Below are 13,006 nucleotides of genomic sequence, written 5' to 3' on the forward strand. Positions count from 1 at the left end.
CCCTTCAATTATGGGGAGAAATTTTTTTTAATTAACAGGTATTAAAATCGACTAATCCTATCTTCTATATTTCTCGTATTAAGACCGTTCCTTTCGATTCTATCTTATTAATTAGAATCGATTAAATTTTTATTAACCAGTATATTGGGCAATATTTATAATGAGTGTTTGTTTGTCCAAGTCGATATTTAAAATTGTTGTAATTTTGGGATACGATTAAATTTGTCGTGCAGTGAGAAATTAATGAAACGAAGAATATCGTATTTACATGGAAATCCGCATTCTTCTAACCTTTTTTTTTATTTTGAAATTTCGTTAAATTTTAGATCGATAGATTTTTTAACACGAAGAAAATCCTTAATATTTACAATCATAATAAAAACTTAGTGAATATATTATAATTGAAATTCTTTAATTATACAAAAAAATATTTAGACGGTAAAACGGATAAAGATGAGAAAAAGCAGTCATATTTTCATTCCTTTAGGAGATTAGATCCATTTCTTTTCCAACTGATTCCCTGATGCGTTTTATTTAAAAAATAAAATCAAGAGGAATAAAGTTGTTGCTAATAATAAATTTCCCCCGAATCAAACGGAAGAAATCGAACAACGATTAAACGATGGATGAAAAATATCGCCGTTGAATATTCCGTAGCGAAAAGATGCGATCCATTTTAATATCTTTCGAGGCATCGAACGTTCGTTTCCTATCCCCTGAATATTCATTGTGTTACGTAGTATTTTTGCCCATTTCGAAAACACAGGCAACGCGGAAGAGAAATTGTTCTTCTTCGTGGGAACGAAGGCAACAATTGTTGTTTCCGGACCAGCGAATACGTTCGAAACGAAATGCCGCATCCACACTGCAATTCGTAAACATTTGCTTATAATTGCGTTTACAACGTGTCCGCGAACAATGAAAGTATCGTGTTCGCACTATAACTCACGAAGAACGCCTCCCTTCTTGCGCGAACTGTTAGATTCGTTGAAAATCCTTACGCCGCATCCTCACTGCTATTCGCCTACTTGCTTGTATTTGCAAACTATTCGTAAACAGCAGAAGTATCGTTCGTGTTCACACCAGAGCTGTGATCATTGTAAATTATTATACTGTAGCTCACGAAGTGCAGTTAGTGCAGACGCAGCGTTAGACTCGGTGGAATCCTTATGCCGCATCCGCATTGCGATTCGTAAATATATTCTGTGTTAATTCGAAAGCTATTGATAAATAATGGAAATATTCAAAACTCTAAGCAGAATAGATGAGATATTAGATTCATTGGAATCTTTATGCCGCATTCACAATTCGTAAATATTTTATTAGTTTTTTGAGAAGTAATAATAGATTGGCAAAATATATTTCAAATAATAGAAATATCCACATTAAACATTTAATATTCAGATGCAGCGTTTCGATGGAATCGAATTCGATGAAATCCTTATGTCGCATCTTCACTGCTATTCGTAAACGCATTTTTAATTCTCTGTTCGAGAGCTATTAATAAATAATAGAAATATTTAGAACTCTAATCAGAATAGATGCGATAGATTCGTTGAAATCTTTATGCCGCGTTCACAATTCGTAAATATTTTATTAGTTTTGTGAGTTTTGTGAGAAGTAATAATAGATTGGCAAAATATATTTCACAAATAATAGAAATATCCATATTAAATATTTAATATAGATACAGCGTGAAGACTCGGTGGAATTCTTATGCCGCATCCGCATTGCAATTTATAAATATTTTTTTAATTCTGCGTTCGAGAGCTATTGATAAATAATAGAAATATCCATATCAGAAACTATCTAATCAAAACAGATGCGATTCATTGGAATCTTTATGCCGCATTCACAATTCGTAAATATTTTATTAGTTTTTTGAGAAGTAATAATAAATTAACAAAATTATATTTGGCAAATAATATAGGTATTTACATTAAAAGTCAAAATCAAAAATGCAGCATTAGAACCTTTTGTCGCATCCACATTGCAATTCGCAACCATTTGGCTACAGCTTTGGAAACGATTCGCAAATAACAGAAATATAGTATCCATATTAAAATTCTAAATAATTCTAAATTTGCAGCGTTAGATCCTTTAAAATCCTTATGCCGCATTCTCATTGCAATTCATAAACGTATTTTTAATTCTGTGTTCGAGAGCTATTGATAAATAACAGAAATATTCAAAACTCTAATCAGAATAAATGCGATATTAAATTCGTTGGAATCTTTATGCCGCATTCACAATTCATAAATATTTTATTAGTTTTGTGAGAAACTCTAATAATAGATTGGCAAAATATATTTCACAAATAATAAAAATATCCACATTAAATGTTTAATATTAGATTCGATGAAATCCTTATGTCGTATCCGCATTGCAATTCATAAACGTTCTTTTAATTCTGAGTTATTGATAAATAATGGAAATATCCAAAACTCTAATCAGAATAGATGCGATATTAGATTCGATGGAAATCCTTATACCGCATCCTCATTGCTATTCTCGAATTATTCGCCTACTTGTTGTTGTGTTTTGAAACTATTCGTAAACAGCAGAAGTATCGTGTTCACACCAGAACTCTGATCGATGTACATTATTATACTGTAACTCAGTTAGTGCAGACGTAACATTAGACTCGATGGAATCCTTATGTCGCATTCTCATTGCGATTCGTAAACGTATTTTTAATTCTTTGTTCGAAAGCTATTGATAAATAATAAAAATATTCATATCAGAACTCTAATCAGAACAGATGCGATATTAGATTTGTTGAAATCTTTATGCCGCATTTACAATTTATAAATATTTTTATTAACTTTGTGAAAGATTTAATCCAGACGCAGCATTAGAACCTTTTGTCACATTCACACTACAATTTGTAAATATTTGATTAGCTTTGTGAAAATTAATATTAGATTGGCAAAATATATTTGACAAATAATAAAAATATCCACATGACAAATAATAAAACTATCCATATTAAAAATCAAAGTCAATTTGCAAACATTAAAATCTTTTATCGTATCTATACTGCAATTTGCAAACATTTGGCTTTGGAAACGATTCGCAAATAACAGAAATATTGTGTCCACTTAAAGCTCTAACTAATTCTAACGCAGCGTTGGATTCTTTAAAATCCTTATGCCGCATTCTCACTGCAAATCGTAAACGTATTTTTAATTTTGTATTCGAAATATGAAAAATAATAGAAATATTTCTATCAGATTTCTAATAAGAGATGCGATTCGTTGGAATCTTTATGCCGCATTCACAATTAGCAAGTATTTTATTAGTTTCGCGAGAACTAATAGTAGATTGGCAAAAATATAGATATTTGGCAAATGATATAGATATCCACTTTAAAAATCAAAGTCAAAAGTGCAGCATTAGAACCTTTTGCCGCATCCACATTGCAACCACATTCGCAATCATTTGGCTAGAGCTTTGAAAACGAGCTTCGCAAATAGCAGAAATATCGTGTTCATATTACACCTCTAACCGATGCTGACGCAGTATTAGATTTGTCAAAAGTCTTATGCCGCATCCTCACTACTATTCGCAAATATTCGATTGGCTTAGCAGAGCTGCTCTGCAAACAAACAATAAAAGTATCGGTGTCGACACTAGAGTTCGAATCGGTGCAGACGCAGCATTAGATTCGTTGGAACCTTTATGCCGCATCCACATTGCTGCGGACGCAAACAGCTCGTGGACAATTTTAGCCAGGTTAGGCGCGCGAAGAAAGAATTGTAGAATCTCGAAACTCGAAGATATCTGGTGCCAAACCATAGAAACTTCATCATCGATAAATATAAACCATTATACTCCAAGAAAAAAATGAAAATTGATTATATTTTAACTATAATAAATATAATTTTTAACTTTCCAGCTCAAAGTTCCAAATTTGTTTTAAATTTCGAAAATTTAGAAGTAGATCAATGATTATTGTGAAATTAAAAATATATAATAAATTTAATAATAAATTAATGACAAGTCTGATTCTCAAACAGTTCTGAACAGTTGATCCTCGAGGATTTTTCTCTTCTAACGTTTCAGAGGTAATAAATAACGGGAGAGAATGTTTCGTTCCACGTTATTGCACCGTATAGCCGTTTAATTGAAGAGTTTAAAGAAATTGCATGTGCTGGGTTGTGTCGTAACGCGAAAGGGAGAGAGAGAGAGGGAGCAGTTTCATCGAGAATGCAGATCGCATTGCTCGATCTTTGATAATAGCCATTAACCGATTGGCGGACGTGAGGTGAATCGTTGGACGATCTCGTGCTCGCGGGAAGAATGCCGGCTGGCGAAAACGGAGGAGCGCCGGTTTCGCATAGTTCTCGAAGTGAACAGTGACATTTCGTTGGTGCACGATCGATGAGGTGAAACCTTGACTCGATTCGTCCGACGAAAATTTACGATCCATTAATCTTTATTATAACTTGAATTCCTTAAGAGAGAAATGTATTTTTAGAAAAGTTATCGAGGATTTTTTTCTTTATAATAAATTAAATTTTTACGAGCATCAAAGAAATGGAGTTTTCTTTCTTATTTTATATTGAGTAGATTTTTGCAATTAAATCTCTATGAATATTTTGTAGATATTTCGTATCCATTATATGTATATTTCAGGCTAATTATATAATATTTTATCAATTAACAAAGTGTCAGTTTTGTTCAAACATTTTGACAGTGAGAATGAACGAATACAAATAATATATATTTTCATAATTTCTTTTCAATACAAATAAGACATTTCATTTCCAGCTGCCAGATTTTGACAGATTTTCACGCCATTTCTCTGAACGATATCAAATTTTGCAGCAGATTAAAATAAAAGATAAATTATTAAAATAATTATTTTTTAAAAATTAATCGATCAATTTACGATAATAAAATTCAAAAAATTTCCAACGTCATTTTCAACTTCGAGGTTGTTTTCTGAAATAAATTTTACCCGTGGCAAATAAGGACAATCTTAAAAAGCTTTCGACAGGAAAATAAAGGATTTAAAAAGTTTCTCGCGAGAAGATAAAACATTCTAACTTTTTATCTTGAATAAAAATATTGGCATAAAAGTTAAAAAAAGCCACGATCGATAATATAAATGCCAAATATTGATAAATATCGTGAGCGAAAATTTTTATCTCTGAAGAGATAATATGTTCAAACCTACCCAATATATATTTAAAAAAACAGGGAAAATTAGAAACGAAATGTGTCAATTTTCGTACATTCCTTTAAAATTATATAGAAAAATATTAAAGAAAACAGGTTGTTTGAAATGTGAGGTTACACAAAAATTGTAATGTAAAAAAACGTGATTAGCAAGATTCAAGCATTTCAAAATCGATTTCTGTACTGCAATATCAACAACCAGTAACACAGCACGATCCTGGAATCAGTGGAGCATGAACACTAGAATGTTGAGAATTTCATTCCATCCCTAATTTCCCTAATTTTACTCCGACCACTATAAAATTCTTTGCATATTTTCGATCCTGTGTTATTACGTGCATTAAATACCCGCAAAGAAAAGAAAAAGATCCATTATCCATTATATTTTGCTCACAAATATCCAGAAAAATAAAAATTTCAAACGAAGATTTTTGCAATCTTTTTTACTTACTGTAACGCGTAATAAAAATTTAAAATTTCAAAAATTAAACTTCAGAAACGGTTCCATTCCTAATTTCCTAAAACATTGTGTACAATTGGAAACTAGCCTTATGAGTGGGGAACGTAGACAACGAAATTGTATACGAAAACGCAAAGCACGAGCCAGTAAATACATTCGAAAGATCTCTCCATGCAGGGGATATCTCGGCGCAAAGGGCGATCTCGAAAAAAGGCGCTCTCTCGAGCATTCTCCAAGATCGAAATTCTCAAGACCTTTTGTTTGGGAGTGCCGAAGCTGCTCCATTCCAAGACAAAGCTCACCTCTCTCCTTCCTTTTTGCACGCGTCTACGTACTTTCCTCCCTGCCTTGCGCCTCAACACACACGTGCACGCACACGTACGTGTGCGCAGAGTGTTCCAGGTTTCGAGCTCCTTACGAGCTTTGTTTTAAATTCTACGTAAGTGAAAAGAGAGATTAAAAGACAGAAAAAAAAGTACGGTGTAGAGAAAAAGAGAAAAGGAATTACTATAAATTCATTCGAAGAATACGTAACGTTCAATAGAACTATGAGAAATAAAACGTCACGTTAATCACGATGATAAAATTGTGAAACAGTATGGGCAAATATTTTTATGTAAACACTTTAATATAAATTCTACATTATATTGTATATATTATAGATAATTATTGTTTAATTTTCATCAATTAGATTTGTAAAATCAGATATTTTTAATTCTTCAGTTCAAATTTTATTTTTTTTGAAAATTGGAATTGAATAATTTTTTCTTAGGAAATAATGAATTGAAAATAAATTTTTTTAATATCATTTAATTAAATTTATTTCTATCTATATAATAGTTTCAATAATTAAATATTAATTCATGATCATTAATTTATTTAATTATTAATAGATTATATATTTCATTTTATGCTATATAAATGTTATTCATTAAAAAAATTATTTGCATACTCAATAATTTTTAATTCAATTTTTATTATTAAATTTAAATAAAACTATATTTATTATAATTATTTCATATACTTTAAATTATTTCTTATTAATTAGATTCTATAACAAGTATCAAATATATACATTTCTAATTTTAATATTTAATTATTCAATATATTCAATTTTACTAGCATTTATTATTAAATGAAACTTAATCTTTGTGATAAAGTTTCAACAAAAATTTATAATTGAGTTCTATTCTTTTTAATATTTACAGAAGAATACTAATAACCTGAAATTACTTAATTCTTTTAAAACATATTTTCTTAAAAATAAACTTTTTAGATGATAAAGATAACAAATATATGTTCCATAAGCTATTCTCACTAATACTTTTAATAATAAATTTATCATTCTTCCTAATACTAAATTTTACTTAAATTATTATAGTCATAATTAATCTTTAAATTTGCAATTTAATGTTTTTTTTAAACTACAATAATTTTAGTATTAAATTTTAATTTTCAATAATTTAAATTTACAATTTAATTCTTATTTTAAGATTTAATATATTTAATCACTAACTTAACTCTCAACTTCTTATCTATAATATCTATAACATATATATATATATAAATTATTCAATAATGAAAAGGGAAAATTCCAATTTTTAAAAAAAATTAAAATTTGAACTGAAAAATTAAAAATATCTAATTTTACAAATCTAATTGATGATAAATAAACAATAATTATCTACAATATATATAATATCACGTCTTTTTTAATATATATATATTTTACAATATACAACAAATTAAATCTACGATCAATTCAATCCGTTGGTATATTGATATCAGGCATGTGTTATAATAAAGGCGACACTTTGAATTGGAATATTTCATCTATCATCATATCTCGTTTCTATCATATCATTTATCATTATTATACACTATTATTCTATCATCTATTATTTCTAACACGTTTCTAACACTATCTCTTCATACCTTTTAACTCATTAATACGTAAGATTGGTCGACTTTCGACGTTACGTTTCAGCCTTACTTTTCCTCGAACAAACCTTTATCGACAAAGTTTTGGGGGGAGGAGAGAAACCTGAGACGTCTCGCGTTACGATGACAATTGAACGGGATCTCTAGGTACAGCCGCCTAGCTCTTTGTACTTGCTTGCAACGTACCACGCGTGCCTTTTTCTCGCGTCAAAGAAGCGGCGAAAGACGCGCGGAAGGAAGATAAATGAGTAGCAGAGATAATGAAGGAGTTTAGTTCGGTGAAAGTGGTCGACGAGATCGAAACGCGAATCGAAAATGCTCGACGAGGAAAATAAATATTAACCGTGAAAGTGATTGATACATTCCATGGTGGAATGTATCTTTAGAGACGTTTTAAAATAAACACAAAGTTGATATTACAAAAAAAATTCGATCGAGAGTTGTTGTGTTAAGTTTGCGTTGGATGGACAAGCAACGTGCGAATGATAATATTATTTGTTCTAAAAAGAGAAATGTTTATGTTAGATTGGCATTTCTTAGGAACAATTAATAATTTATGAAAATATATTTAACTTTAAAGTTGTCTCTTCAAAAGAAGTTTTATTAGAAGTTATTTGAACTTTAAAAAAAAGATTTATAATGCAAAATGAATAGACAATTGGCCTAAGAGTCAATCTAATAAAAACACTAAAATTGGTTTAGATATTTTTCTCTGTGGAATAAAGAAGATGAGTTTAATGTTAAATATATGATGTAATCATATATTAAATAAAGTAAAGCAAAATTGAATACATTGTGCAAAAATTCATTTAAAGTTGATATATATATATTGAAATCTCTTATTATGTAGTTTATCATAAAGGAATATTTATATTTTATCCAAGAATTATGATTACATTTGATTACTATTGTGCTATTTATATATCATGAAATTCATTTTGATGTTTTGATAACTGTAATGGAAATTAATTTAAATGAATGTTATATGATTGTAAAGGAATTGCATAATGTGGATATTTTCCAATAAATTATATTTTTTGACGTAAAGTCAAAAGTCTTTTTTAATGGAAATCAGTTTTTTCTTGCGGATAATATTCAGATAAATTCAGTGATATGTCAATGAATTATCTGAATATCTTTTATTTCTTTAGTTATTGATGACCAGTTGCGTGACAGCATTTGAAAAATTATATCAGCATTTCTTTTATGATTTTTAAAAAAATTACTGAAAAACATTTTATTTATAATGTTATAATACGTGTGAAGTTTAGATTTCTATCATTTAATAATTTTGAAATTATTTAATTTTGAATCAAGCAGAAACAAGATAATTAATTATAAACTTAAAAATTTGTGTTTGTACAAAGTAACATAAAATAGAAATAATAATCCTTAAAGATTTCAAAAATTTTGTAATGAAAATTTCTTTAATATTTTTACAACTATCCTAATATTTATTAATAAAGATATAATATTGATGAGTAAAAAAAAAGTTTCTACAAATATTGCAATAAAGGAAAATTATTACACGTGAACGAGCATAATAATGTGACTTGTGACAAACGTTATAGTTATTTTACTGATCCATTGACCAAGGATTCTCGGCTGATTTATGCTATATATAAATCTTTTGCTTTTATCGTTCACTTTGTCTCAAAAGAATATTTATACTTTCTTCAATAATTATAAATCATATCTATGCTAATCCTATTATTTAAAGTAAATAGCATTTTATTATGCAGAATTTTGTTTAATCCTTTTCATTATTGCAAAAAATCTTTACAAATTAAAGTATAGATTTACTTTAAAAATCAAATTATTTGCCTTTCTATAATCCACGAATTAATAACCTATCTTTTAAAATTTCTCAATCTTATATAAAAGATCTTTATATAAATAAAACTAACTTTCGATATAATTATACATATCAGAATCTACCAGTGATTCCATTCAACGTTCTTTCCTTTCTTTCACCTAGAATTGTCTCGAATGTTCGAAAACAAAAGATAACGCTTGCAAATTTTCCTTCCTCAAGCTCTCATAATTAGCGTCGAATTTTACTTGAAAACTTTGAAATTTCTGTGATCACGACGATTTTATCTCTTTTCTTAAGATTCTGATTATCTTAAGTTCTACCGAACGATTATATTCATAATATTTTATACGTACAATATTCTCGTAGTTATGCAAAAATTAGTACCTTCTTCACGGATATTCAAATATCTTCTCTTCTCGAGAAAGAGAGAGAGAGAGAGAGAGAGAGAGAGAGCCAACGTGAAATACCGCGCAAGATTTAAAGAGAAGAGAAACTAGACTTACCTGGTGGACAGTTGCACTCCGAAACGTCTCGTTTGATCCGAAACACGCTCGTCTCCAACGCAGACCGCTGCACCTCCAACTGTTCCTGAACTTCCCTCTTCAGCCTCTGGATAAGAACGTCCGGCGTTTCTTGAAGCTGACAACGAGTTTCCAAATTGGCGATCCTCGACTCCAATCCCAGTTCCCTGTACATCAGCAGACCGGACACGGCCAAGCTGGTAATACAGAGGGCGCACATCGCCCAATTGAGTGTTGCACCCTCGGTTCCTCGACAGGAATCCTTGCGGAATTTCCTCGGCATCGATGTCTCGAGGGAGCCTTTTCTCGGCGACGACCAGTCGGTCGCCGTGTCGGACTCCATGTTGTACACAGGATCGACACACGCTCTCGCTTCTATTCGTGCACACGCAACGCGTTAAGCGCGCGTCATAACCCGCCCAAAGATTGTCGATACGTCCTGACACGGCAATCACGGATAAACGCGATACAATGGAGAAACCACGCGAGTCTTACAGACTGTGCGGCGTCATCGTCCATCTGGAATGCATCTCGTGCGCCCACTTGCCCGTTATTGCTTACCTCTCTTTCTTAGACTCGTTCCTTCTTCTCCCTCTTCTTCTTTTATCTCGCACGAGAGCACGCGTTTCTCCTGTACACTCTCTCTCTCTCTCTCTCTCTCTCTTTCTCTATCTCTCTATTACCTTCAAGGAACGCGCTCGTGACTCTTTCTCTCCTTTTTTATCCCTCCTTCTCTCCTTAGAGCAATCGAGGTTCCCAGTTTGACCGCACACTGACGTTGGTAAACAACAAACGGTGCCACCAATCAGAACACGAGTGTTCCGGTAAAACGCGCGCTAGTTTTAAATGTTCAAACAGCAATGACAGCGTCCCCCTACCCGACCGTTTCGGAATTAACCACGATCCTATCTAACCACGAGCCAACTTGTTTCTTTACAAAACCTTCTATTTCCGTCTATCTTGCTCTTCGAACGTCTTGTCCTTTCTGTTGCCGTTGCCGGTGCAAATGGAGCATCACCCGGCGCTGTCGCATCGCGATTCCTTCGGCTTTGCGCACTTTCCACACTCTCCTTAATTCGAGATTATCGTAAACGGCGAAAGATTACCTCGATCATCGGTATATTTGCCCTTCGAACGTCTCGTGGCACACGCTTACGGTTAGAGAACGTGAGAAACGAAACCGATAAACAGTGGCAGAATTAACCGTCGAAAAAACTATAAACCATCGAAAGAACGAGGAACCTCGTATTTCCTGGGATATCGAGTCAGTCTAACGACGATTCGTACGACGCGTATCTCATCGATGATCACGGGTTAAACACAACGAGGTTCGATTTGTTGGAACGAACGAAAAGTACCGAAATACCGCGAATACGAAGCACACAGCGTGGCATTCGCAGTACGACTGGATGTGGTGGGGCGACGCTGTGCCGAGGGCCGAGGGTTCGTCGCTTCGGCGATATTCGGCCATGTTCGGCCGTCTTCGGGCCTCGACTCATCCACCGGCTGCCGGACGCGTGGAGGACGATCGGTCGACCTAACGTCCACTTCCATTCGCACTGATTCGACCCTGCTTTTCCCTTGCCCTTCCATTTACCCCTCCAATACGCCCCATTCGACTGGATTTCGGCTACACGATTTATCTTTTTTGTTTTTCCTTCGTTCTGTTAACCGTTCGAGTCGCGCGACTACCGGACCGTGCGAAATTGTGCGAACTTATTTTAAATTCCAACCCTTTCATTCCGCTACGTGGGAGGGCGATGTTAACGGTACGTACACGGCCAAATGAAAAGCTGATCGAGTGTGAAAAATCACCGTCTCTTTCTCCTGCCCGATTATTTCGTGGCGATTAACTTTTCTCGCAATCCAATAAAATTTTAAAACTATTTTATACATCCGATATATCAGTCGCGCGAAATTTAAAAGATGCGTAATTTTTGTATTCTTGATTTGGAAATTTGATAAAAATTTCCTTTTTTTAAATATTATTTGCACGAATAATCAAGCATAAAAAAAGTGACTAACGAATAATTACGCACATAAAAGAGATTAATTTTATAATCTCTACTTGTCGCTAACGAGCCATGTTCTGCAAACAAAAAAAAAAAAAAAAAAATCTTTAAAAAACGTACATTCCCCTTCAAATCCTCTCCATAAAACTCTGTTTTGTCACGTACGTAATTATTCGACACGTTCGCCTCGAACCTAATTACCACTACTACATGTTTTTAAAGCATCTAAACTTTAAAAATAAAAAAGAAAGAGCACGCGTATTTTTTTATTTTTACGCAACGGACAATTGATACCCGAGTTCGAATATTTTTCCTTTCTTTCCTTCTTTTTTTTTTCCCCGCGTCGGATGAATTAAACCAATTAAATACCGACATCGAATCACGACTTTCGACGTGATTGGAACGTGGATCGATGACGAAACGATCCTCGAAACGAAGTTATATGAGGAAATATCGATCGGCGAATCGATCGTTTCCCTTGAAACACATCCCCTGCGTGTATATACGTGACGGATACGTACAATCGACCCCTTGCCACCGTCCAATCGCTGGCACAGGAAGCGATTATAGACTACATCCTGGAACGTACGTTCGGCTTGTTCGCCCTCTGCGCGTATACTAAATCGAATGCTGCAGCAACCTGCTAATCGTATAACTAATAAGCGGACAAATCGTCGATACACGACGAGGAGGAGAAAGGGAGGAACGGAGGAAAACAAATAGAGGAATGTTAATTGATGGAGCAACATCGATGCACAACACCCGTCAAATTTGATCTACAAACGAAATATCGAATATCGTTATATGGGATATTATTAACAATATATTATTTGCTGGATTGGTTGCAAATTTTGAATTAGATTTAAAAAAAGTTGTTGCTTATTAGACAATTAGGATTTATAATAAGAATATTGTCAATATTGGTTCAACTGAATTAGTATTTTTACATTTATTTATTCATGCAATATTTAAATCATTAATATTTATATATGTGTTGGAAGATATATACATTATATATATATATATAGAAATCAAGATATTCGTATATATTATGGAATATATCATATTTATC

At 32.6% G+C, this 13,006-nt stretch overlaps 1 protein-coding gene across 15 annotated transcripts in view; it reads right to left on the minus strand.

The window, feature by feature from the left end:
- The window catches only part of LOC551490 (collagen alpha chain CG42342), a 251,014-nt gene extending 239,667 nt beyond the window's left edge, over positions 1–11,347 (minus strand). For all 15 annotated transcript variants that reach the window (XM_026444373.1, XM_026444371.1, XM_026444369.1 and 12 more), the window contains exon 1: positions 9,905–11,347. In XM_026444373.1, coding sequence (XP_026300158.1) covers positions 9,905–10,265 — 361 coding nt within the window. In that variant the 5' untranslated portion in view covers positions 10,266–11,347. The remainder of the gene's footprint in view (positions 1–9,904) is intronic.
- Between the last annotated feature and the right edge of the window lie 1,659 nt (positions 11,348–13,006).

Source organism: Apis mellifera, linkage group LG12 (genome assembly GCF_003254395.2).
Source record: "Apis mellifera strain DH4 linkage group LG12, Amel_HAv3.1, whole genome shotgun sequence".
NCBI classification, from domain to species: Eukaryota; Metazoa; Arthropoda; class Insecta; order Hymenoptera; family Apidae; genus Apis; species Apis mellifera.